Source organism: Rhinoderma darwinii, chromosome 4 (genome assembly GCF_050947455.1).
Source record: "Rhinoderma darwinii isolate aRhiDar2 chromosome 4, aRhiDar2.hap1, whole genome shotgun sequence".
In the NCBI taxonomy this organism is placed as follows: Eukaryota; Metazoa; Chordata; class Amphibia; order Anura; family Rhinodermatidae; genus Rhinoderma; species Rhinoderma darwinii.
In genome coordinates, this window is record NC_134690.1 from 66,942,663 (window position 1) to 66,969,319 (window position 26,657).

At 41.0% G+C, this 26,657-nt stretch overlaps 1 protein-coding gene across 5 annotated transcripts in view; it reads left to right on the forward strand.

Annotated features, from left to right (window-relative positions):
• UGGT1 (UDP-glucose glycoprotein glucosyltransferase 1) overlaps positions 1-11,513 on the forward strand; it is an 83,328-nt gene extending 71,815 nt beyond the window's left edge. For all 5 annotated transcript variants that reach the window (XM_075861166.1, XM_075861163.1, XM_075861168.1 and 2 more), the window contains 12 exons: positions 193-351; positions 2,481-2,566; positions 2,712-2,796; positions 3,105-3,193; positions 4,745-4,849; positions 5,237-5,321; positions 6,058-6,240; positions 7,044-7,204; positions 7,322-7,436; positions 7,983-8,099; positions 9,139-9,307; positions 9,923-11,513. In XM_075861166.1, the coding sequence (XP_075717281.1) occupies positions 193-351; positions 2,481-2,566; positions 2,712-2,796; positions 3,105-3,193; positions 4,745-4,849; positions 5,237-5,321; positions 6,058-6,240; positions 7,044-7,204; positions 7,322-7,436; positions 7,983-8,099; positions 9,139-9,307; positions 9,923-9,948 (1,380 nt within the window). In that variant the 3' untranslated portion in view covers positions 9,949-11,513. The remainder of the gene's footprint in view (positions 1-192; positions 352-2,480; positions 2,567-2,711; positions 2,797-3,104; positions 3,194-4,744; positions 4,850-5,236; positions 5,322-6,057; positions 6,241-7,043; positions 7,205-7,321; positions 7,437-7,982; positions 8,100-9,138; positions 9,308-9,922) is intronic.
• Positions 11,514-26,657: the final 15,144 nt, after the last annotated feature.

The following is a 26,657-nucleotide window of genomic DNA, read 5'->3' on the forward strand; positions in this document are numbered from 1 at the left end:
CCCAGTTGTCAATTTATTCTTCCATTTCCAGGAGGAATAACAGTGAAATGGCGCTATAAAAGATTCTTCAGATATTTTTTTTATGGTGAATACAAGTACTTACTAAAACAGACACGTCCGTAATCGTTTATTATATTATTTTATGACGTCTTATTTATATGATTTCCCGCTTTGTACTCGATTTGATTGTAGGTGGACAGAATTGTAGCAGCAGAGTTTGAGCTGGAGTATCTGTTATTAGAAGGCCATTGTTTTGACGTTTCTACTGGACAACCACCTCGCGGACTACAGTTTACTTTGGGCACAGCCACCAATCCTGTGATCGTGGACACCATTGTCATGGCTAATCTTGTAAGTTAATCAAAACCACAAAAAAGGCCATACTCACTAGGTAGGTGGGTGGGTGAAAACCCGTTCCCATCAGGACGCAGACGGGTCAAAGAATGCTGCAGAAGGAGTGTGCATTAAGTAGTGATAGCCCCTCCCACTAGTCTTGAGGGGAGTGGCGGACTAAGTGCTCAAAGGTGTGCGATAAATGAGTGTCAGTGTAGTGCTAGGGTGTGAATGGATGGTAAAAAATAAATATGTATGTATGAAAGTGTGTAATAATGTAATAAAAATAAATAAATAAATGTGATAAATAGGGGTCAGTGCTGTGAATAGTACATGGGGTGTCAGTACTATGTGTAATACGTGGAGGGATAATGTGCTGGTCGTCAGGCATGGCGTATCTTGCCGAATAACAGCCTATTTGTAACGCCGCTAGTGTTAGCTAAAGCGGGCTGCTCTGCATTCCAAACCTGTTTGTGTTTTTAAATTAGGAACGAAAAGTTCTGGTTAGGGACTCGCAAGGCACTGGGGACCCTTGACGTTGGGTTGCGAGCTTTGCGTATTTTGGCCAAAATAACAACTAATACCCCATGTTTCATGGATATTTCTTACTACGTATACTACACTTTTTTTCAGGACGCAGCCGGGTCTTATATGCTGGGAGGGCATGATGTGCTGGCGTTTGGTTTGGAATGCAGAGCAGCCCGCTTTAGCTAACACTAGCGGCGTTACAAATAGGCTGTTATTCGGCAAGATACGCCATGCCTGACGACCAGCACATTATCCCTCCACGTATTACACATAGTACTGACACCCCATGTACTATTCACAGCACTGACCCCTATTTATCACATTTATTTATTTATTTTTATTACATTATTACACACTTTCATACATACATATTTATTTTTTACCATCCATTCACACCCTAGCACTACACTGACACTCATTTATCGCACACCTTTGAGCACTTAGTCCGCCACTCCCCTCAAGACTAGTGGGAGGGGCTATCACTACTTAATGCACACTCCTTCTGCAGCATTCTTTGACCCGTCTGCGTCCTGATGGGAACGGGTTTTCACCCACCCACCTACCTAGTGAGTATGGCCTTTTTTGTGGTTTTGATGATCTTTATGTCCCATTTTTTCTGTTTGTAATCTTGTAAGTTGTAGGATGATAACGCTTACATAAAGGAATAGCCTGACGTTATACTATTGCTGATGCATTCACAATGGTTTTCATTTTGATGAAATACGAGTACAAGATAATGTAAGATTGATCCATGCGCTGTACCAATAACTAGAAAGATAGCATTCCGGACACTGCTATAACTGTATCATATAAAACAATTTACATATATTATGATACTGATACTCTGCGGCCTCGGCTCCCCCTTTCCTTCCACTGAGAACTCCCACTTGGTGAACTTGATTATTTCTCGTTTTAGAAGAGTAATACTTTATTTGGCCAGCAGATGGCAGCATCACACAGTTACTCAGCCCCCTGAAATAATATTAGTAAATGTTCGGATCCAATTGTCTGGTTTTTATCATATTGTACAGATCAAAAAATGGTTAAAACCTGCAATTTTTGCTTCAGTTGTAAGAGCCGTCTTTTTTTAATTAACCCTTTCCCGCCACTTCCATTTTTCAGATTTTCACATTCGTTTTTTCCTCCCCATCTTCAAAAAGCCATCACTTTTTTTATTTTTCCTCAATATTGCCATATGAGGGCTTGTTGTTTGTGGGACGAGTTGTGGATTTTCATGGCACCATTTATTGCACCATATAATGTAGTGGGAAACTGGGAAAAAAATATTTGTGGGGTGGAATAGGAAAAAAGCAGCGATTCCTCAGTCTTTTGGGGGTTTTGTTTTTACAACATTCAACGTGCGTGGTAAAAACGCCATGTTAACTTTACTCTACGTGTTAATACGATTACGGTTATACCAAATTTATATGGTTTTACTACTTACAAGGAAAAAACTGATAGTTAAAATTGAATTTGTGTTTTGTCGCAACCCTAAACATGTTACATTATAGGACTGGAAAATTGTAGTTTAAGCCTCCAGAGCAGTATTTTTATATCGAATAATCATGGATATTGTGCGTGTTACATAATATACAAGTACTTCTGATTTTTACTTACAGGGTTATTTCCAATTAAAAGCTAATCCTGGCGCGTGGCTTCTTCGTCTGAGGAAAGGCCGTTCAGAGGATATTTATAATATATACAGGTAAAGCACTGAATTCATAGAAATGCAATCTTTATGATGGACCTTTGAGCCAGTGACAGTATATTACAATAATATGAGATATATTCACTGGAGGTGTATGCCAGTGTTCACATCTGTCAATGTCTTGGATACCTTTCCCTTGCAGCCATGATGGAACAGATTCTACCCCTGAGGACAAAGAAGTAGTCGTCGTTCTTAATGATTTCCGAAGCAAAACCATCAAGTTAAAGGTAAGTCATGTGGTGCAGAAAGGGTTTCTTTGCCTACTTGGCATGGATGTTTTTTTTTAGCCAATCGAATGACCAGAAAGCAACCCTAGATTGTCCCAATAACATGTCTTTACTCTACCTAAGACTCCTGTAATTATAGTTTCCATAGTCGGAATGATTATGGTTTCCAGCCGCCCCATAGAGTAAGTTCTCATTGCTCATTCACTCATATCTACCGTACCCTTGAAGGATATGTGTGGGACTTCTTAATGTGCCATACAAGTGTTTTGTATACTACAAGCCATTATATATGTATTTGTTTTATATAGGTGCAGAAAAAGTCAGACAAGATGAGTGAAGATCTTCTCAGTGACGGGACAAGTGAGAATGAATCCGGCTTCTGGGACTCCATTACATGGTATGGTTATACAGGTTTGGATTGGTGTTTAGGACTACGGTTGGTTTTTCCCACATCTTTCCAGAAGAATCCTGACTAAAATGTGTCTTGTGGAATCAGGCGACTTATCACATTCTCATTACTTCATATCTCATGTTGTCTTTACATTCTGAGTCTTATCTTTCCTTACACATTATTTGTCACTATTACACCGCCCAATAGTTCATTGATAGGCGCTCGTTTGCTCCTGTCACACGCAGCTATGGATGGGGACGAGCGATCGTTACTCCGATATACGTTATTATCATGTCTGCAGCAGATCTCGCCAGTTTACACTATTTTAGCACATCTGTCTGCAGACTGTTTTTTAAATGTACTGGACAATCCCTTTAATAAATTCTGCAAGAACAAGATATGTTAAGGTTAGTACTAAAATAGGGATCTATCAGGTCACCTAGTCTGCCCTATATACACACCAGCAGCACAGACGTGGTTATATTTAGTTTTATAGTATGACATGCAGTAGAGTATAAAGCCTTGTAAATTCTTCCCAGACTCAGTGGGTCCCCATTACAGAGGACCTGTCACTAGGTCCTAGAATGTCATTTACATATGCTACCTTTTATCCGCTTCCTCCCTGTTTCCATCGCCGCTTTTATTTTCATCCAACAGAGTTATTGTCCCCTGTTCAAATTCACTGTAGTTAGCCAATGGGGCGTGAACTACAGTGAATCTCCCTGGGTGGAGCATCTTCTGAGCCTCTTAACCTGTCCAATCAGTGTGAGGCAGTTTATGACAAATGTGCTTGATGAGATGTCTTCTCCCAGCGTGGTCTCGCGAGATCACACTGCCTAGGCTTGTCATAAGTTGCCTCACACTGATTGGACATCGTCAGAGGCTGAATATATGTCTCCACCCGGGGAGATTCACTGTAGTTCACTCCCCATTGGTTAACTGCAGTGAATCTATCTATCGGGTGCCAAAAGAACAGGGGACAATAACTGTAGAACGAGGGGGGGAGAATAAAAAGGAAACGATGATGGCAACTGGGCTATAGAAAACATGTCAATTAGATTTATGGACCTCTTTATGTTCTGCTTCCTCAGCTCACGGCCACCTACCCACACACCCATATGAGATTGTATACAGGAAAAGCTGTCAATCAGCAAGTGTGGGCGGGGGAATTCTAGTTTCTAACGGGTTATCTGAATACAGAACATTCCAACACCCAAGAAGATGTCGCCAACTGCTCATTATCCTTACAGCGACCAGTCACAGGAATTGCTATCCATGAAATGCCTGGATAGACTGTGTCCCCCAGAGCTTGTTGGTTCATATAGGGGGGTCCTAGGCATAAAAAATTGGAAACAAGTGTTTTTCAGCACTCCCCAATTCCTATTCTCTCCTAATATACTTCTTCAGTGAGTTCTGCTTTGTTCTTAAGATCATACTACACGTGTAATGAAGAGCAGGAGACAGAGTGCAGGCCCTGTATCATAGGCTCCTGTAGGTAGTATTGGGGGTCCCAAGTATTTAAATTGTGTGACCAGTCTTTTCTTTTTTTATAATCAGGGGACTTGCAGGAGGACAGAAGCAGGAGGAGGTAAAACAAGATAAAGAGGATGTGATTAATATTTTCTCTCTGGCCTCCGGACACTTGTACGAGCGCTTCCTCAGGTGAGGTTATAGTTTAGGACACATGAGCGGCATCGTGTACAATCTGTTATCCTGCACTGTGGCTCCGGACATCGGCAAAACAATCCCTCTGATCTTCAGATCGCTTTCTCATAATACAATAATGCACATAACGCTACTGTGAGCCTGTAGAATATGCTGCATGGAGATGCAGGTGTAAAGACCTTAGTGCTGCGACCACAACGAGACAGCGTGCAGATAAGAAAGTTTCAGCAGACACAGATGATCGCACATTGTACATCCTGGCGAATCCTATGAACAATTTGTATGTCCAGCAAATGATCAGGACTGCACCAGTACATTCATAGCATAATGTGAAAGGGACAATAAAACGGTCTGGTGTCTTGAGATCTATTTCTTTTCCCACAGAATAATGATGTTATCTGTACTCAAGAATACAAAGACACCGGTGAAATTTTGGTTTTTGAAGAACTATCTGTCCCCTACATTTAAGGTTTGTATATTTTGGATGGGGAAGGGGACGGTGGGTGGTTCCTGGTAAGTCAAGGGTTTCCACATCTCAATAAGATCATGGAGGCCTCATCATTAGATATTCACTGCATCACCCTTTGGTGGATTTTTGGGCAATGAACAGATATATCATGCATCCTTTTGGGCATCTTGCTCTAGCATTATGTTTTCAGTTAGCACCACTACTATTATGTATGGGATAATGCCCCCCCCTCACTGTAAATTATAAGAATATTAGCAGTCAATAAGGAGTCCCCTGACCATATAAAGGAATAAGGCTGCGGTCTGAGTACATTTATACAGGTCACCGAAGTCCGAGGTGACTCCTTTCGGCAGGAAGGGATGAGTGATGTCTATGTAACTCCATTTATCGCGGTATAATCGTCAGGATCTGACATCAGAATGTGATGTGGATATAATTATTCTTTACAGAGACATCAATGCGAAATTTCCATTTACAGTGCCTTGTGAAAGTATTCACCCCCCCCTTTTTATGATAAGACATGAGCCCCCCAGATTTGGACATCGCAGGGGATATTCTGTTTTATAACTGGTTTGCATTACCCGTCCATGCTGCTTTCTACTTCCAAGTGCCATAAGACGTAATTACTGCTTGCAGGTTGTGTACGGCGTCCCCTGCTGGGGCAGTTATGTACTGTAATTATGGGACTTCAGTGAACAATTTTCCACTAATCAACCGTATGTTTTAACTCTAACAGAACTTTATTCCTCACATGGCAAAGCAGTACGACTTCCAGTATGAATTGGTCCAGTACAAGTGGCCCCGGTGGCTACACCAGCAGACTGAGAAGCAGAGGATAATATGGGGGTACAAAATTCTCTTTCTGGATGTACTTTTCCCACTGGCTGTGGATAAATTCCTCTTTGTAGATGCCGACCAGGTATGTCAAAATCATATGAAGGCCATAAAGCTTTGCATGACATCAATTAAGTGGTTTATTCTGTGGCGCTCATGCCACTTCGCTCACTTTTAGACATGGCCTGTAAGTGACCCTGGTCTTGGCCAGCTTCTGACATGTCATAGATTGCATCATTGGGTATTTATGGGCCCCAACCAATTGCTAGGACGAAGGTCCCCCAAGTCTAAAGTTTGAAGGCACATAACTTTTGGAAGACTGCTGGGGGCCCTTTCCTTATAGCAATTGGTAGAATAGGGGCCTTCTCAGATCATGTAACATAAAACTTTTATTTATTATGTAACCAGCAAGGGGCTTACATGTTTTGGACATTAGAGGTATTTGAAGAATTTTCACAGTAATTTTGACTTTTTTCCAAATTCAGTTTTGTTTTTTGTTTTTTTACATAGTTTATACTATGAAACACTATATACAATGTAATTGGCCTTCAGCTTCTGGTACCCTCACCTATTGGGACAGCGGGCGCTCAGCTGTGTAACTTCTGTAGACTTTAATGGAGAGAGCTGCACACATGCGCACCTTCCTCTCCACTTCGTCATCTCCTGTGTGCGGCCGCCTTGACTTCCTGGGGACTCAGGGGACGCTCATTATCCCGATAGCTATATAGGTCCCAGAGGTTGAACATGACATTAATGTCTGACATGTGAATATCCTTTAAAAAAAAAAATTACAGTTACACGGCCATCTTTTCAATGGCTTTAACACCACATTTATACCTCTAATCATATCATTATTAATATATAAAAGGTGGTGGCTTCTCTTTTTAGATTGTGCGCACTGATCTGAAGGATTTGAGAGACTTCAACTTGGACGGTGCCCCATATGGATACACTCCATTCTGTGAAAGCCGAAGGGAGATGGATGGGTATCGCTTCTGGAAGTCTGGTTACTGGGCTAGTCACTTGGCTGGACGGAAATACCACATTAGGTAACCATTTTCATTACTTTCATTTTATTTTTATTCCTGTTGAGATGTATGACTGATATAGAATTCGTAATGTAACCTAAAGGGAAATTGACCATACTGTTACCTTTTTCTTCCTAGTGCTTTGTATGTAGTGGACTTAAAGAAATTCAGGAAAATAGCTGCAGGAGATCGACTACGAGGACAATATCAGGGACTGAGCCAAGATCCCAACAGTCTTTCCAATCTTGACCAGGTTTGCGTTATAGTAGTGTATATTAATACTACACATTTTACTGATGTATTGTCTGTTAAAGGGAACTCGCATCAAGGAAAGACCCCTTTTACATTATGACTTCTTTAAAGTGTCCTAATAAAGATAAGCTTGTGGGTGTATGTTTACTCAATAAATGGACCCCAAAGTCCTGATGAGGGAAGAAATGTAACACGCTTGAAATGCAAACAGCATGTCGACCTGCAGTGAGCCCTCGCAGCAATTCAGAAGTGTCAGTAGGATTCACGTGTCCGCATGAGAAGTGGTCAGAACTAATGTGACTGTGTCATGTATCGGGACAGGGGAGAGATTTGTGCTGCCGGTGTACTTATCTCACAGAGAATTGTCTAGACTGTATATAACTATAGAAAACCTTGTGAGAAGTAATAGGTCTGTATGGGTTTTCAGAATGTTTCCATTCATTGACAGCAAACATGCATCTTAAAGAAAAAAAAGATCTCCGTGAAGCGGTTTTACAAAGTTCATGTATTTTGTAATTTTTTGTATTTTTTTTTTCTCTTTCTGTAGGATTTGCCAAATAACATGATTCACCAAGTGCCTATCAAATCGCTTCCACAGGAATGGCTGTGGTGTGAGACGTGGTGCGATGATACATCCAAAAAAAAGGCCAAAACTATAGACTTGGTAAGTGTTTTGTGGCTTTTGACAAAGAAGGGAGATGATTAATATTAGATGCAGTGCAAAGAAGAGAATGGTGGGAACAGCATCTTAATAGAAACCAGTCTAGAGCAAGTCACACGGTGGGTTTTGTCCAACTCACCCACACCAGCATAGTAAAATGTATTTGGTGATAGCACTCAGTTATATGATCAGATCTGAAAAAAGCGTTCCTTTTTCCAACATGCGTCGTTTCGGCTAACATTAAAGAGGCTCTGTCACCAGTTTATAATGGCCCCATCTTCTATATAATCTAATAGGCGCTTTAATGTAGATAAGTAACGTTTATTTTTGACCAAGTTATCATCATTTTAAGTGTTATGTAAATTTGTCCTTAATGCCCAAGTCGGCATAGTAAAGAGAAGTGCATGATGCTGACCAATCAGTGACCAATCAGCGTCATACACTTCTCTTCATTCATGTTGAACTGTACTCACAGCACAGAGTGATCTCGCGAGATCACGCTGTGCTGTCACTCCCACAGTAACTTTACCGGAGTGTCGGGATAATGAAAAGACATCGCCTCCTGGCTGGAGGCGATGTCTTTTCATTCTCCCGACACTCCGGTAAAGTTAATGTGGGAGTAACGGACAGCACAGCGTGATCTCGCGAGATCACTCTGTGCTGTGAGTACAGTTCAACATGAATGAAGAGAAGTGTATGACGCTGATTGGTCAGCATCATGCACTTCTCTTTACTATGCCCACTTGGTGAAAAGTAAAAACACGCCCACTTGGGCATTAAGAACAAGTTTACATAACACTTAAAATGCTCATAACTTGGTAAAAAATAAACATTTTTAAAAAACAATAAAACACGTTACTTCTCTACATTAAAGCACCTATTAGATTAGGTAGAAGATAGGGCTGTTATAAACTGGCCTCTTTAAGCTTTTCTCAAGCATAATACTAGATGCAGGTAACCAGTGTAATGTCTGTTGTCTACCATGCCAGCTCCGTACATTATTTGCTTCTTCAGCTATTTCTTTGTACATTCTGATTTTCAGTGCAACAACCCAAAGACCAAGGAGCCAAAGTTAGAAGCCGCGGTGCGTATTGTCCCAGAATGGCAAGATTATGATCAGGAAATCAAGAGGCTGTATAATGTCTTTCTGGGGGAGACTTCTGGTGCTTTGGTGGATCAGCCTGATGTCATTAGGCAGCCAAATACACAAGGTAATTGACAGTGTGGTGTAAGGCGGCAACCAATCTGACTCCTTATGTCATTTATAAGGGAAACTTACAAAATAATATCAAGCAACTGATTGGTCAGTGGGATCGCTCTATATTTCCAAAATTGTAAGGTGATGTAGCCATCAAAACAGCGCAGTGTGACTGCGAATCACAATTTCTTAACTGTAAATTTGCTTTTAATGTTGGAAATCCATTCAAAATTGATCGTCTGATGTTATAGATATGTGCCAGAAGATAATATCTATGTAAACCCATGATGGTCATAATAACCAGGAGCAGACATCATAACCAGAGGCGTAGTTCTTCTAAATGGTACTCCGCAACAACCTCTTTTTCAATTGAAGCTGGCCTGGTGGTCAGCGGATCGCTGGGGGTCCGGCTTCAAAAACCTCCATACATCTGCCATTATTGGTGAAGGATCTGCCACTGTCCATACAGTGTCCCATATGAATGGCTGAGTCTGCCCTTATAGGGAGGGATCTTTATTAGCGGCTCTCCGCTGAAGACAATGATAGCCAGCCAGTTCATTTATTTCTATCCGGGTTGCAATACAGAAAACACAGCAGTAATATTCTATATTTATTGTATTTTTTACAGATCACAAGCCACACGATGATTTATGATTCACAGATATCTACAGAAAACTGGACTCCAAAGATTTTTTCTATTTTTTTTAAAACAGAAATTGAGAGATTATTGGGAAATTGATTTTACAGAATGTCTGCAAAACTGCTGAATGGTTTGATAGGATGCGGTATTGGGGTATTTATGTTTTGGGTTATGACTGGTTTTTTTTCACTTAGGGAAACCTGTATTTCTTCTTTTATCCTCGTTTTGAGAATGTTCCAAAAACGGAAACAAAAACAACCACCAGTAGGTGGAAATCAACCGGCTTCAGTTGTTCCCCAAAACCGACTATATGATTAAACCACTTAAATCTGATAAAATGTGTTTACATGAATTCCTTTATATATATTTGTACAGGCAAATGAAAGGGACGTAATGGCAGCTAATTGGTGATGGGTTCATGAATAATTATGGCTATGTACACCTTCGTAACCAATTTTACTGCCCTAATGTATCTAAAACTAAAAATGAGGCACGTGCAAATAATTTTAACTAAAAATGCAATACAAACCTATGTGTTTCCATGGTAACAGACTACAAACATTCCCTGTGTAGTCAGTTCCTATCTATCTATCTATCTATCTATCTATCTATCTATCTATCTATCTATCTATCTATCTATCTATCTATCTATCTATCTATCTATCTATCTATCTATCTATCTATCTATCTATCCCCAGATGAAAGGGTGTATGACTGCAGGATTAGAATACACAGAGTTTGTTTGCAGTCAGTAACACTGAGGACACGTAGATCTGTAGACACAAAATATGTACAGATTTTTTTTTTAAATAAAACTATTCGCAAAGATGCTTTATTTTCAATTTTAGACTCATTGGAACAAAATAAATGGTTGTGAAGGAGGAGATAGTCTTCAGTGTCACATTGGTGGTGATCTGTCATCTAAGACACCACAAGTGTCAAAATTAAGGTGTCCCAACCCCTGTTTTCATTATGCAGTAGTGGCGAGCTGGACCTGCTTGTTCTCCATCTTGATGGGTGACCCCAGAATAAATGGATTGTCATAAAAGTATTTTGTTGGAAATCCTCCTTAATGAATGATAATATGTGTCTCTCTGAGGGACGACGTCAGAAGTTGCCTATGGATTGACAGTGCATATTTATTGAGGACTCCACCATCAAAGTTACATTCCCTGCTTTCAGGAACTGTGAAACATTTTTACGCTGCGAGTAATCTACATGGCATCAGTCATTTTTTTTAGAAGACCGACTTTCCATGATTTTGTAGCTTGTTACAAAAGGATTCCATATTCATACCAAAGGGTTTCCTAAAAAGATACGCAAGTACATACCTTCAGATTAAAATGTCACCAACAGGATGCCTCATATGTCTGTATAAGTTTGTGCATATATATATATATATATATATCTATCTATATCTGCAGTAAGTAGGCATATGACATCTCATAAGAGTAACTGGAGAGACATATACAATTGTGTGCTTAAATGGTTTTGCATTAGAAAAAAATAGTTTTTTTTAAGGTCACAGAACCCCTCTTGTCCATGGGCTGAGTCTGATATTGCAGCTCATTACCATTTACAGCCATGGGGGGGGGGGGGGGGGGGTTTAGACCCTTTGTTTACTAATCCCAGACAGCCCCTTGGATTTTGCCTTTGTAAACCCCATAAGATTGCTCAGGATGAACTTCATAAACTGCTTTCTCAACATTGGTCTCGCCGTTCTCTCTGCCGCCATTCACTGTACTGTACCTGCTGCCAGTATTCAAAGGATAGCTGTCATGTACAAGAGACATTGTTAATATATGTGATAATGTGAGATGTATTTAAGGGGATGGCTTATGGTCTGTGATGTGAGACTATAACCCTCAGCCTGCTGCTGTCAGGGCATGCTGGGAACTGTAGTTTCGCAACCACAACATGCAGATCCCTTTTTTTAAAGGGTAACTAAACTTTAAAACCGCTTTTGACGTGTCATGGTGACATTTCAGAAGTTTTGATCAGTTGGAGTCCGAGCACTGAGACCCCCACCGATCGATAAAACAAAGCGGCAGAAGCGTTCAGGTGAGCGCTGAGCCGCTTTGTTTCTGCTTGGCTTTCCATGGGAAGCCGAGCGAGCTATGTACGGGCTCATAGACTTTCTATTGAGCCTGTACACCGCCCACTCGACTTTTCAAGGAAAGCCGAGCAGAGCCGATCAGAAACGAAGTGGCTCAGTGCTCACCCGAGCGCTTCTACGCTTCGTTTTAGCGAATTCTCTGACCCCCGCCGATCAAAACTTTTGCCATGTTAACGTTTTTAAAAGTTTAGTTAACCTTTAAGACAAAAATAAAACACAATAATGCCTTTTTTTTCCCCAGTTGTGGTCCATACATGAGGTACTGGGCCATTCATTTAATGCCACAGTAATGTGGTCATGCAGTTACTTATTTTGCCACGCTTTCTATTTCTGCCTTTGTTATGTAGTAGATGAGAATTTCACTTTTGCTGCTGTAAGGGTATGTTTAGACGCAGCAGAATTTTACCGTGAATGTGTTACATGCAGATGCAAATTACCGACCTAAATACTGCTGTGTGAATGTGGTTTTAGGGCAATGGTCCCTTGGAAAAAGTATGCAAAATAGCTCTCCAGTAAAAAGGAAACTGTCCCTCTTGTACCACCTTATAATCCGAACCACACACCCATCTGTAGTCAGCAAGAGTTTAATGAAACCCTATTCACTTGCATTTACTGTAATTTGCTGTCGATTTCCGGTGCAGAATGTTCACTGAAAATCCACAACAAATCGCAGCGTCTTAAGCCCCAGCCTGTCTATTCTATATGAGAAGAAAAATCGTATAATTCTAGAACAAATGCAGGAATGTCCGGTTACTTTTTTATTTTCCAAATGGCCACTTAAAAAAATAAAGAGCTGAAATCTGATTGGTTGCTATGGGCAACTCCTCCACTTTTCCTTTGCACTAGTTTTGATAAATCTCCCCTATCCTCCGTTTAGAAAGGCCACTGGGTCTTATTACAGCGTATTCATTTATTGAGTAGCCGTTCTGATGCTTCTTCTTTATTCGAGGTATAGACGGGCCAAGCTGTGAGCGCAGAGGAACCGTCTTCCAATTTAGCTACGAACAAACCATGAGTGAGTTTTGCCGGTAGCGTTCTAGACCATCTAGTATGGGTTCTCCTCTTCTAGCCACAATCAATAGTGGGCTTGATGATCATCCTTTTAATTTCTAGGGATTGGGAGGAGGGAAGGTGTAATATTCATGGGGGTCAATGCTGCAGTGTGATCAGTTGTGGCCATTACTGTGCTTAGAACTTTAAATTGAATGTCCACCCTTGAACACCATTTTTTAAATGATCTAAATGGGTTCAAAATTCTGTGTTGATTCATTTCTTAATATATCTTTAAAGTGGTTGGAACTCCGTTTTTCTGATACAAAGCTCCAAATCCCCTGCATTGACAATGGTGGAGATTTAGTAAGACTGCCGTGTCACACGCCAGTCTTAGGGCCTGTTCACATCACCGTTCGCTTTCTGTTCCGGGACTCCGTCGGACGTTTCCATCGGGTGAACCCCGCAACGGAAAGTGAAACTGAAACCACAGCTTCGGTTTCAGTCACCATTGATATCAATGGTGGTGGAAACATCGCTAATGGTTTCCGTTCGTCACCATTCCGGCAGGTTTCCGTTTTAACGACGGAATCAATAGTGGAGTCTACTACGCTATTGATTCCGTCGGAAAAACGGAAACCTGCTGGAATGGTGACGAATGGAAACCATTAGCAATGTTTCCGTCACCATTGATATCAATGGTGACTGAAACGGAAGCTGTGGTTTCAGTTTCACTTTCCGTTGCGGGGTTCACCCGACGGAAACCCCCGACGGAACCCCGGAACGGAAAGCGAACGGTGATGTGAACAGGCCCTTAATAAACAGTTTGCTGGAGTAAAGAGCCGTGGCTCGTACATGATACTGTCCCGAGCAGCTGTGTATCACTCAGTGCCCTGAGTGCAGTGTCACATACCATGTCCTAATGCTGCCCATGATCAGTACTATGTATGAGCCACGGTCTGCTGTGAGGGACTGAGGGGAAAAGCGGTGAGGAGAATACATGTTTTTTTACTTTTTTATTGTGCATTGGGGAAGGGGGAGGATAGTCTGATTGCGGGGGAAGGGGCAAGGTACGGAGCCCAGCACAGACCTCTATCTTGCTACACCCGCAAAAAAGTTAAATCTTGGCCAGTAGGGAGCTGGCGTAAATTCCTGCTATAAATTGTGCCACTTTCTGGAATAGATTATAGTAAATTTGTGGGGTCGCGAGTGGCCCTGCCACTTTTGTTAATCCACGCCATTTTTTTCCCAAAAGTGTTGAGAGCAGCATAAAATGCCCAATAGTTGCAATTTACCCCGCAAATTTCAACTTTTGGGCCTTTTGCGACTTTTCTATGCCATAAAACTTGAGTAGAAAGGGTAATAAATTCCCCCCATAGTTATAACATAAAACTCTGGCTCTCTGCAGCCACCACTAGAGGGAGCTAATTGCTTTCTGTTACACATTGAACTCAATAATAACCCAGTATGCAGTAAGCTCCCTCTGGTGGCGGCTGCAGGTAGTCAGGTTGTTACTTTTCAAATCTATGTCTATGCAGGAGAATTGAAGCTCTATATTAGAAAAACAGATCTCTGACCACTATGAAAATATGTTAAGAAATGAATGAGCACAACATTTTGCACCTTAAAGCGACATGGTGTTAAAAAGGTGAGATTTACTTTTACATTATGTTACCAGGGGTGTATATGTAATGTCACACTTGACTAGCAGGCCCAATAATCTCCAAAATAGGTGCCAGGTACACCACCTGCCTGTTGATCAAACTCCAAGGATAGTAGAGTCTGCCTACTATCAAGATATTCAAAATGTCAGGCTGGGGCTAAGCAGGTGTATTCGTATAATTACCAATAAAGTCAGTGAGAATTTTTCTTTAGTGTTCACAACTGCAGACTGGCACCTTGAGCACTTTTCTGGATAGTAGCCTGGGATTATGGTCAGCAGCGAGTAGCTTTGGCTTTCGTTATCGCCTAAATTATGCGCAAATATATTGGCAATGAAGAACGTTGATTGCACTAAAATTTAATATGTTAATGTTAACTCTATTTAGTATTGGTTGTGTAGTGAAATGACTGATCAGTATTGCTGACGCTGTATTCAACAGTCTTTCCGTCTCTTACATATCACTCTCATTCTGAATTGTATTGGTCATTAGGAAAAGATTAAGGGGATACTGCATTTCATGTACAGCCATCCCACCTTATACTGGTATTAAAACACTGGTCTGTGGGTTTGGCCCCTCACAAATCCAGAGAACAGGCCAGTTTTAGTCCCGGCCACTGGTGGGAAGTCCACAAAGTGTATACAACATGCCATGGAAGATCTGACTTTTGCATTAAAGCCAACCTGTCACCAGCATAGACACTGCAAACCAAAGGCAGCACCATATACTTATGACTTTTTTCAAAGTTTTGAAAAATAATCATCGATATCTGCTTTACCCTGCCAAAAGAAAACTTCCCCAAGTACAGATGTGCCCTTCATTACCTTTCCGCTTATCTTAACATATCCTGAGATGTGTCTGGCGTGAGATAACCAGCTTTGGAAAAAAAATACCTGAAAAAACACATGATTTTGTGATACTTTGTCACGAGATGTCTATGCTATATGTGCCTATGTGTGGCCACCCGGAGGTTGTGATGTGAATTACAGCCTGTCAAGGGTTTTGCTAGCATGTCGTAATGTTGTGTTACGTTAGTTTCTTGAGAAATTGGAGTCTTTTACCATATTCAAGCAAAGGTAAGGGTGGACACATCTGTATGTTAATGGAGCTTCTATAGATCATGGGTTCATGGTAAATTTTTGCGTTCAGGTCCCTATCCTAATGACAAGTCCACTTTTGATGCTAGATTTACTTAATTGACAACTCATTCTTCTATAGTTTATGAAAACTGTTACAGTGGGAAGCCTGTACTGAAAGGTGACATTACCAATTTGGTTGATTCCCTGTCACATGATGATGTCACAGGTTTGTAATGAATAACTAGGTTGTATAATAACGAGTATTGGATTGGCCGCAGGCATGGTTGCATTTTCTGTTAGGCACTAGTTCCACTGTAATTGTGCACCTTTAATATTTATGACCAGGTGTATGGATCTGATCAGTGAGGAGGATTATGGGAAATTAATTCAGTGTTGTGAAAAAAAGTGACCATTATGTTAAAGGAAAGTTTTCAGCCATCTTCTTCCACCAACAACTTTTATTGACGGGGTCCCTTAGGCCAGGATCAGACACACATTTTTGATGCAGAATTTAGTGCCGTTTTGGGCTCCGTTTTTTTTAAAACCAAAATGGGTCCAAAAGGAAGGTACGGTATAAAGAAAAGACTGATGCATATTTTTTCTTTTGTCTCTGCTCCTGTGTTTGACCCAAAAAACAGCCAAAAACTGCAACTAAACCGTGTGTGTGATCCTGGCCTTAATGTGTAAAACGACAAAGTTCCTCTTTACACCAGGACTATGGGAATTAAGCTATTACAACTGCAGTTTAACCTGCAAGAAAATACAGATTCTACAAAACTCCTTGACTTTGTAGATCACAGCTATACCTGGCAAGTAAAGGTTGGAGGGGACTAAGAACACCAACCAAAGTTTTTAGATGGGGATGGGAGAACTCCAACCAAACATTGTCAGGTTTATCTTGGGTTTTCCTTTGACCAGATGAACCAGCTAGGAATCGCCAGTAAATGTCCCATTATGGGTCTTACGGTTCTGAGTAAGATCTTTGCACATTTATGTTTATGTATTTAGAGTAGATCTTAAGTTGCTGCATTCAAGAACCGTCAAGTGTTCAGGAACTCTGCAAGGACTGAGCACGTGGTTTGGGTGACGTGTGATACCGCCCTCTGTTTTCTGTATAGAAGATTTATAATTGTGTGATTTTTGTACTTCTTTTCAATCAGAATGTTTCTATTTGATTAAAAATGTTTTTGCTATCTCTGTCTGTGCGCCATCACTTGTTATTTTATTTATTCACTAAAAGACTATTCATTGTCTGTAAAAAGCAGATATAGCGAAAATGGCAGAGCAGATAATATACATTTACCAATAAGAAAATATGGTTAATGACAACGCTATAAGGTTTGATATGGACTCCAGCAACATGGAGGAGGGAACATTTCACAGGCTGTTTACCCGCTCTCCTTGCCCTTTGGCTGCCTAGAATGCTGAGTTGTTTTAACTAGTTTTTCTTTTAAAAAAAACAAAACTTTTGAAGTCCATTTTCCACTTTGCATCAAGATATCATCTACATAAATACATAAAATGTTTAGTGCGGTGCCTGAGGAGAATGAACTTGTAGATCTGAAATCTACAGGGTGGGCCATTTATATGGATACACCTAAATAAAATGGGAATGGTTGGTGATATTAACTTCCTGTTTGTGGCACATTAGTATATGGGAGGGGGGAAACTTTTCAAGCTGGGTGTTGACCATGGCGGCCATTTTGAAGTCTGCCATTTTGTATCCAACTTTAGTTTTTTCAATGGGAAGAGGGTCATGTGACACATCAAACTTATCAAGAATTTCACAAGAAAAACAATAGTGTGCTTGGGTTTAACGTTACTTTATTCTTTCATGAGTTATTTACAAGTTTCTGACCACTTATAAAATGTGTTCAAAGTGCGGCCCATTGTGTTGGATTGTCAATGCAACCCTCTTCTCCCACTCTTCACACACTGATAGCAACACCGCAGAAGAAATACCTCCCGATCTGACCCCCTTAGACTTTTATCTTTGGGGTCATCTGAAGGCAATTGTCTATGCTGTGAAGATACGAGATGTGCAGCAACTGAAACTACGGATACTGGAAGCCTGTGCTAGCATTTCTTCTGCGGTGTTGCTATCAGTGTGTGAAGAGTGGGAGAAGAGAGTTGCATTGACAATCCAACACAATGGGCAGCACTTTGAACACATTTTATAAGTGGTCAGAAACTTGTAAATAACTCATGAAAGAATAAAGTAACGTTAAAACCAAGCACACCATTGTTTTTCTTGTGAAATTCTCGATAAGTTTGATGTGTCACAGGACCCTCTTCCCATTGAAAAAACTAAAGTTGGATACAAAATGGCCGACTTCAAAATGGCCGCCATGGTCAACACCCAGCTTGAAAAGTTTTCCCCCTCCCATATACTAATGTGCCACAAACAGGAAGTTAATATCACCAACCATTCCCATTTTATTTAGTTGTATCCATATAAATGGCCCACCCTGTACTTAAAGGAATCCTACAACTAAAATTCATATATGCAGACACTGAACCAGCAGGGTTTATGGGTGATGTGAACTCAGAAGCCTGCAGAATTTTAAAAGCAACTTTGGTACATTAGTTGTGTTGTAACTTAATACATATTATATTTCTAGATGGTAGTAGTAATAAATTAACATTTGAAAGCATATCTAATCTTTCGGGCGACTTCTCAGAACAAGCTGTGTACATAATATGTGTGCACATGAAGAATAACACTATCTGACCATTATATGACCTGTATTCAGCATTTTTAGCAGTTTTCCCCTCTGCAGGTTCTATCCCTAATTCTCAGTTATTTCTGAGCTAGCCTGTAACAAAATCTCCTGGCTTAAAGGGAATGTGTCGCGAATTAACCTTTTTGTTTTAACCCCTTAAGGACGCAGCCTAGTTTTAGCCTTAAGGCTCAGCCCATTTTTCAAATCTGACATATTTCACTTTATGTAGTAATTACGTCGGAATGCTTAAACCTATCCAAGCGATTCTGAGATTGTTTTCTCGTGACACATTGGGCTTCATGTTCGTGGTAAAATTTGGTCGATATATTCAGTGTTTATTGGTGAAAAATTGCAAAATTTAGAGAACATTTTGAAAAAAATAGCATTTTTCAGAATTTAAATGCATCTGCTTGTAAAACAGACGGTTATACCACCCACAATAGTTACTAGTTCACATTTCCCATATGTCTACTTTAGATTGGCATCGTTTTTTGAACATTATTTTATTTTTCTTGGACGTTACAAGGCTTAGAACATAAACAGCAATTTCTCATATTTTTAGGAAAATTTCAAAAGCCTTTTTTTTAAGGTACCTCTTCAGTTCTGAAGTGGCTTTGAGGGGCCTATGTATTAGAAACTCTGATAAAACACCCCATTTTTAAAAACTAGACCCCTCAAAGTATTCAAAACAGCATTTAGAAAGTTTTTTAACCCTTCAGGCATTTCACAAGAATTAAATCAAAGTGGAGGTGAAATTTTCAAATTTCATTTTTCTTGCTGAATTTCAATTTTATTCAATTTTTTTTCTGTAACACAGAAGTTTTTACCAGAGAAATACTACTAAATATGTATTGTCCAGATTCTGCAGTTTTTAGAAATGTCCCACATGTGGCTCTAGTGCGCTCGTGGACTAAAACAAGCCCTAGAAGCAAAGAAGCACCTAGTGCATTTTGAGGCCTCTTTTTTATTAGAATATATTTTAGGCAGCATGCCAGGTTTGAAGAGGTGTTGAGGTGCCAAAACAGTAGGAATCCCCCAATAGTAACCCCATTTTGGAAACTGCACCCCTCAAGGAATTCATTTATGGTTGTTGTTGTTACCATTTTGACCGCACAGTTTTTTCACAGCACCTATTTGAATTGGGCTCTGAAATTAAAAAAAATGACATTTTTTCCAATAAGATGTCATTTGTGATCAAAATTTCTTATTTTCACAGGGAACAAAATACCCCATTTTGTTGCCCAATTTGTCCTTAGTGCGGCAATAACCCATTTGTGGTGATAAACTGCCGTTTAGGCCCATGGGAGGCCTCAGAAGGGAAGGAGCGCTGTGTGTTCTTTGGAGTGCAGATTTTGCTGGATTGGTTTTCGGGTGCCATGTCGCATTTGCAGAACCCCAGAGGTATCAAAGCAATAGAAACCCACCAGAAGTGACCCCATTTTGGAAACTGCACTCCTCAAGGAATTCATTTATGGGTAATGTGACCATTTAGACACCATAGTTTCTTCACAGAACTTATTTGAATTGGGCTGGGAATTAAAAAAAAAAATATTTTTTCCAATAATATGTCGTTTTAGCTCAAAAATTCTTATTTTCACAAGAAATAAAATACTACATTTTGTTGCCCAATTTGTCCGGAGTGCGGCAATACCCCATTTGTGTTGATAAACTGACGTTTGGGCCCATGGGAGGGCTCAGAAGGAAAGGAACGCTATTTGTTCTTTGGAGTCCAGATTTTTTCCTGGATTGGTTTTCGGGTGCCATGTCGCATTTGCAGAGCCCCAGAGGTATCAAAGCAATGGAAACCCACCAGAAGTGACCCCATTTTGGAAACTGCACCCCTCAAGGAATTCATTTATGGGTGTTGTGACTATTTTGACTCCATAGTTTTTTCACAGAACTTATTTGAATTGGGCTGGGAATTAAAACAAAATAAATTTTTTCCAATAATATGTAGTTTTGGCTGAAAATTTCTTATTCTCACAAGAAATAAAATACCCCATTCTGTTGCGCAATTTGTCCTGAGTGCAGCAATACCCCATTTGTGGTGATAAACTGCCGTTTTGGCCCATGGGAGGGCTCAGAACGAAAGGACCACCATTTGGCCTACTGGGGATTTTCTGGTGTGAAGTCATGCATGCAGAAGCCCCTGTGGTACCAGTACAGTTGAAACTCGAAAGAAGTGACCCCGTTTTAAAAACTACACCCCTTAAGGCATTCATCTAGAGGTGTAGTGAGCATTTTGACTGGAGACATACACCCCATAAACTGTAATGTGGGTTCTCACAGGTATGACGATACCCTACATGTGGCTGTTATCAGCTGCCTGGGCACGCAGCAGGGCTTAGAAGGGAAAGATGAGGGGGATAAGCTGTGCGGAGTACATCAGGGTAAGTAAAATTGGGGTAAATTATAAACCAAGGGATGTATGATAAATTTTAAAACACTTTCATACAGAGCTCTGGTTTTTCGGGACACGCGTTACATTGATATATTGTGTCCTCCCTTATCCCCCTCTTATAGCAGACTTTGCACCTCTTTTGACTTTTTCCCTTCTTGCCAGTTTGGGGAACTTATCCTGGAAAGTGTTGCCCTGGTACGATGCGTGTGGCCCCGCTTCCAGAAGTACTGCGTGTCCCCATTCTTGGTCCCTAAAGATTAGGTTCTTGATAATCACCTCTTGAAATTCCAGGAAAGTTCCTGTCTGGCCTGTACATCGATGTAGAACGTAAACATTGTACAAAGCCATCGGTATGATGTGCACGGCCAGCTTCTTATACCACACCGCATGGCACTGTAGGGCTTCAGGACTTGATCTGACAAGGCCACCCCTCCCATGTACCTATTGTAGCCCAGGATGCAGTCTGGTGTGGGGGTCTCTGTACTGGTACCTCGTACTGGTACATGGGTACTGATCTCTCTTGTCTTGTACTTGACACACAATATGTTGCTGCTAGAATGTGCCCTGCTCTCACCCCTTCTTGTTTGCCCAAGCAGAGTCTTAGGGAGGCCTCTCAGGTTTCTTCTAGCAGTGCCGCATGCCGCAGGACTTCTGGAAGTGTGGCAGTTGAAGAGTGGGACGCTGGTATAAAAATTATCCAGGTAGAGGTGGTGACACTGGTCCAGCAGTGGGTGCACCAAATCCCACTCAATTTTTGCATTAACTCCCAGTAAGGGGGGTCATTCTGGGGGCTGAATACTGGTGTCCTTCCCTTCATATATCCTAAATCTGTAGGTATACCCTGATGCACTCTCACACAGCTTATACATCTTCACGCCATACCTTGCCCTCTTACCCGGCAGGTACACACGGAATTGAACCCTCCCTTTAAAATCTACCAAGGACTCATCAATAGAAATACACTTCTCGGGGTGTATGATTGGGAAAACCGGGCACTGAAACGGTCTAATAGGGGTCTCCGTTTATACAAACGGTCAAAACTGGGGTCATCTCGGGGTGGGCACGGCTCATTATCAGTATAATGTAAGAAGCGAAGTATTGCCTAATTTATTTATTTTTTTAGGTTCAAGTTCAGTTCTGAAGTTGCTTTGAGGGGCCTATATATTAGAAACCCCTATGAAACACCCCATTTTAGAAACTAGACCCCTCAAAGTAGTCACAACAGCATATAGAAAGTTTATGAACCCTTTAGGTGTTTCACAGGAATTTAGAGCAAAGTAGAGGTGAAATTTACATTATTTTTTTTTTGTCAGAAAATCCTCTTTATACCATTTTTCTTTATAACACAAAAGGTTTTATCAGAGAAACGCAACTCCATATTTATTGCCCAGATTCTGCAGTTTTGAGAAATATCCCACATGTGGCCCTCGGGGCGGTAATGGACTGAAGCACCGGCCTCCGAAGCAAAGGAGAACCTAGTGGATTTTGAGCCCTCCTCTTTATTAGGCACCATGTCTGGTTTGAAGAGGTCTTGTGGTGCCAAAACAGTGGAAAACCCCCAAAAGTGACCCCATTTTGGAAACTAGACCCCTTGAGGAATCCATTGTAGTTTTCATGTCATGCATGCGGCTTTTTGATCAGTTTTTATTCTATTTTTAGGTGGCGTGGTGACTAAAAAAACGCAATTCTACTATTGTTTTTTTATTCTATTTTTTTTATAGCGTTCACCGTGCGCTAATGATGACATATTCACTTTATTCTGCGGGGCGATACGATTACGGCGATACCAGATGTTTATAGTTTTTTTATGTCTTATGGCGTTTGCACAATAAAATAGTTTTTGTAAAAAATCATTCACTTTTTGTGTTACCTTATTCTTAGGGTATGTGCACACACACTAATTACGTCCGTAATTGACGGACGTATTTCGGCCGCAAGTCCCGGACCGAACACAGTGCAGGGAGCCGGGCTCCTAGCATCATACTTATGTACGATGCTAGGAGTCCCTGCCTCTCTGCAGGACAACTGTCCCGTACTGTAATCATGTTTTCAGTACGGGACAGCAGTTCCACGGAGTAGCAGGGACTCCTAGCATCGTACATAAGTATGATGCTAGGAGCCCGGCTCCCTGCACTGTGGTCGGTCCGGTACTTGCGGCCGAAATACGTCCGTCAATTACGGACGTAATTAGTGTGTGTGCACATACCCTTAGAGCCATAACTTTTTTATTTTTCCATCAATAAAGCCGTGCGAGGACTTATTTTTTGCGTAACGAACTGTAGTTTCCATCAATACCATTTTTAGGTACATGCAACTTTTTGATCTCTTTTTATTCCATTTTTTGGGAGGTGAAGTGACCAAACAATTGTGATTCTGGTACAGTTTATTATTATTTTCTTTTACGGCGTTCACCGCGCGGGATAAATAACGAAATAATTTTGTAGTTCAGGCCGTTACGGACGCGGCGATACCAATTATGTATAGTTTATTTGTTTGTTTATATATTTTTATTAATAATAAAGGACTGATAAGGGAAAAAGGGGGATTTTTACTTTGATCACTTTTAAAACTTTTATTTTCTTATTTTTACACATCTTTTTTTAACTTTTTTTTTAACTTTATTACTTTGTCCCATTAGGGGACTTGAGGGCAGGAGGCCCTGATCGCTATTCTAATACACTGCACTACATGCGTAGTGCAGTGTATTAGAGCTGTCAGCTACTCACTGACAGCAAGCATAGTGGGTCCTGACTTCGTCAGGACCCACTAGGCTTCCGTCGGTGGCATAGCCGGACGCCATTGTTTGGTGTCCGGTTGCCATCGTTACCATCGCCAGCCGCTATCGTGTAGCAGGCTGGCGATTGTAGCTTAACCCCTAAAAAGCCGTGATCACTATTGAACACGGCTTTTAAGGGGTTAATCAGCGGGGACACAGCGATCTGTCCCCGCTGGAGGAGCTGCGGCAGCTGCTGTACGAGACAGCAGCTGTCACAGCTCCTGCATGTGTCGGGAGGACGGCCGAAATGGCCGTTGCTCCCGCGACGTAATAGTCCGTCGCTGAGCGCTAACGATATAGTTAGCGCAACGGATTATTACGCCGCTGAGCGCGAAGGGGTTAAAGAGGCTCTGTCACCACATTATAAGTGCCCTGTCTCCTATATAAGGAGATGGGCGCTGTAATGTAGGTGACAGTAATGCTTTTTATTTAAAAAAACTATCTATTTTCACAACGTTAGGAGCGATTTAGGTTTATGCTAATGAGCTTTCTTAATGCCCAAGTGGGCGTATTTTTACTTTCGACCAAGTGGGCGTTGTAAAGAGGAGTGTATGACGCTGACCAATCGGCATCATGCACTCCTCTCCATTCATTTACTTCACTAGCGATATAGTTATATCACTATGTGCAGCCTCATACACAAACCCTAACATTACTACAGTGTCCTGATAATGAATACACATGACCATCCAGCCTGGACGTCATGTGTACTCAGAATCCTGACACGTCTGAATCTTTTTGTGAGATTCCTGCAAGTGAAACAAAATCTCGTTTACCTCCATAATCTCGCGAGATTACGGAGGTAAACGAGATTTTGCTTCACTTGCCTGGATCTCACAGAAAAGATTCAGAAGTGTCAGGATTCTGAGTACACATGACGTCCAGGCTGGATGGTCATGTGTATTCATTATCAGGACACTGTAGTAATGTTAGGGTTTGTGTATGAGGCTGCACATAGTGATATAACTATATCGCTAGTGCAGTGTAAATGAAGGGAGAGGAGTGCATGATGCCGATTGGTCAGCGTCATGCACTCCTCTGTACAACGCCCACTTGGTCGAAAGTAAAAATACGCCCACTTGGGCATTAAGCAAGCTCATTAGCATAAACCTAAATCGCTCCTAACGTTGTGAAAATAGATCGTTTTTTTAAATAAAAAGCATTACTGTCACCTACATTACAGCGCCCATCTCCTTATGTAGGAGACAGGGCACTTATAATGTGGTGACAGAGCTTCTTTAAGTAAGTTACTTATTTCTTTTTTTCTCAAATCTGTTTTTATTTGAAATACAAATCGTAACATCATATAAACAGGGGCACATTAGCCCAAAGTGCAAAGAAATAAAGTTACAATTTCAGTACATGAGATTTACATTGCAAATTACAGACACTATATACAGGTATACATAAAAACAAAAATATGGAAAACAGAGGGGGGAAACACCGTGACAATAGCGTATGTAAGCAGCAATTAGTATTTGGAACCATTTCCAATCAAAAAGCAATATAATCAAAGAAATATATAAGCAATGCGCACATATCTAGAGGATCTACCAAACCGAAGCTCCTCCATATGACAATATGTAAACTATAGTGGGTGGCCTCTATTGTTCCAGAAAGAAACCCACGACTGCCATAATTTCATATATTTAACATGACTGCCCGTCTCCCAGCTAGCCAACTCTTCCAATCTGGATATCTGATGCACCTTTTCAATCCATTGTCCCATAGTTGGGGGGTCAACAGATCTCCACCGAAGTGGAACCAACAGTTTCGCCGATGTAAATAAGATTGTTGGTAGGTTATGCCTAGGGGGTCGAAACTGCTGGGGTAAGTTACTTATTTCTATTATATTTTTTTACGTTTATTGCTGTATTTCTTTTTTTCTTCCACATGGTGGAAAGTATTAAAAATTAAATAATAATTTGACATGTTTTCCTATGTTTGCCACCAGAGGGAGCACTTCCCAGAATTACAGCAAGGTGAATAAGGCAAAGCAACCTGACTCAGCTGCCGTAAATGTGGGAGGGAATCTCACCCCCCTCCTACAAGCCAGGAAAAGGTGTCTTCAAATTGCTAGCAGTGTCCGGCTGCCATTTTGGGAGTGATTGTACAAATGGCAGCTGGCAGAAGCTATAGGACACACCAAAAGGCTAAGGGTATGTTCACACGCTTACTAAACAAAGGGAAAACAGCGCCTGAATTTCAGCCATTGTTTAATCAAACTCACGTTTCTGGCCGCGTTCTTTTACGGCCGTTTTTGGAGCTGTTGTTCTATAGAGTCAATGAAAAACTGCTCCAAAAACGTCCCAAGAAGTGACATGCACTTCTTTTCAACGGGAGTCTTTTATGTGCCGTTTTTAGAAAACGGCCGCGTAAAAAACGCCCCGTCGGAACAGAACGCCGTATTTCCCATTGAAACCAATGGGCAGATGTTTGTAGGCGTTCTGCTTCCGATTTTTCAGCCGGTTTCGTGATGTTTACGGCCCGAAAAGCGGCTGAAGACACTGCGTGTGAACATACCCTTAGAATGATGAAAGTGAAGTGAATGACTTTTCAGTTGACAGGTTCACATGGCATGTATTTGACACGTTTTTTTGCGCATTTCACGTGGCAAAAAACGACATAAAAAACGCTTGATTACGCTTTTTATTTACATAATTCGTAAAGTGCGCTGTTAATACATACAATGCGCTTTTTTACACGTGGGTTTTTACAAAACGCGTTGTGTAAATTAAAGAAATGTTGAGTCAATAACTTTCCCCACACACTCAGCTCTGCTACACACATACACAACTCTGCTACACGCAGACACACATACACAAACCTGCTACACACAGACACACTCAGCTCTGCTGCACACATACACAACTCTGCTACACACACAGCATTGCTATAGACAGACACACACTCAGCTCTGCTACACACACAGCACTGTTATAGACAGACACATACACAACTGCTACACACACACACA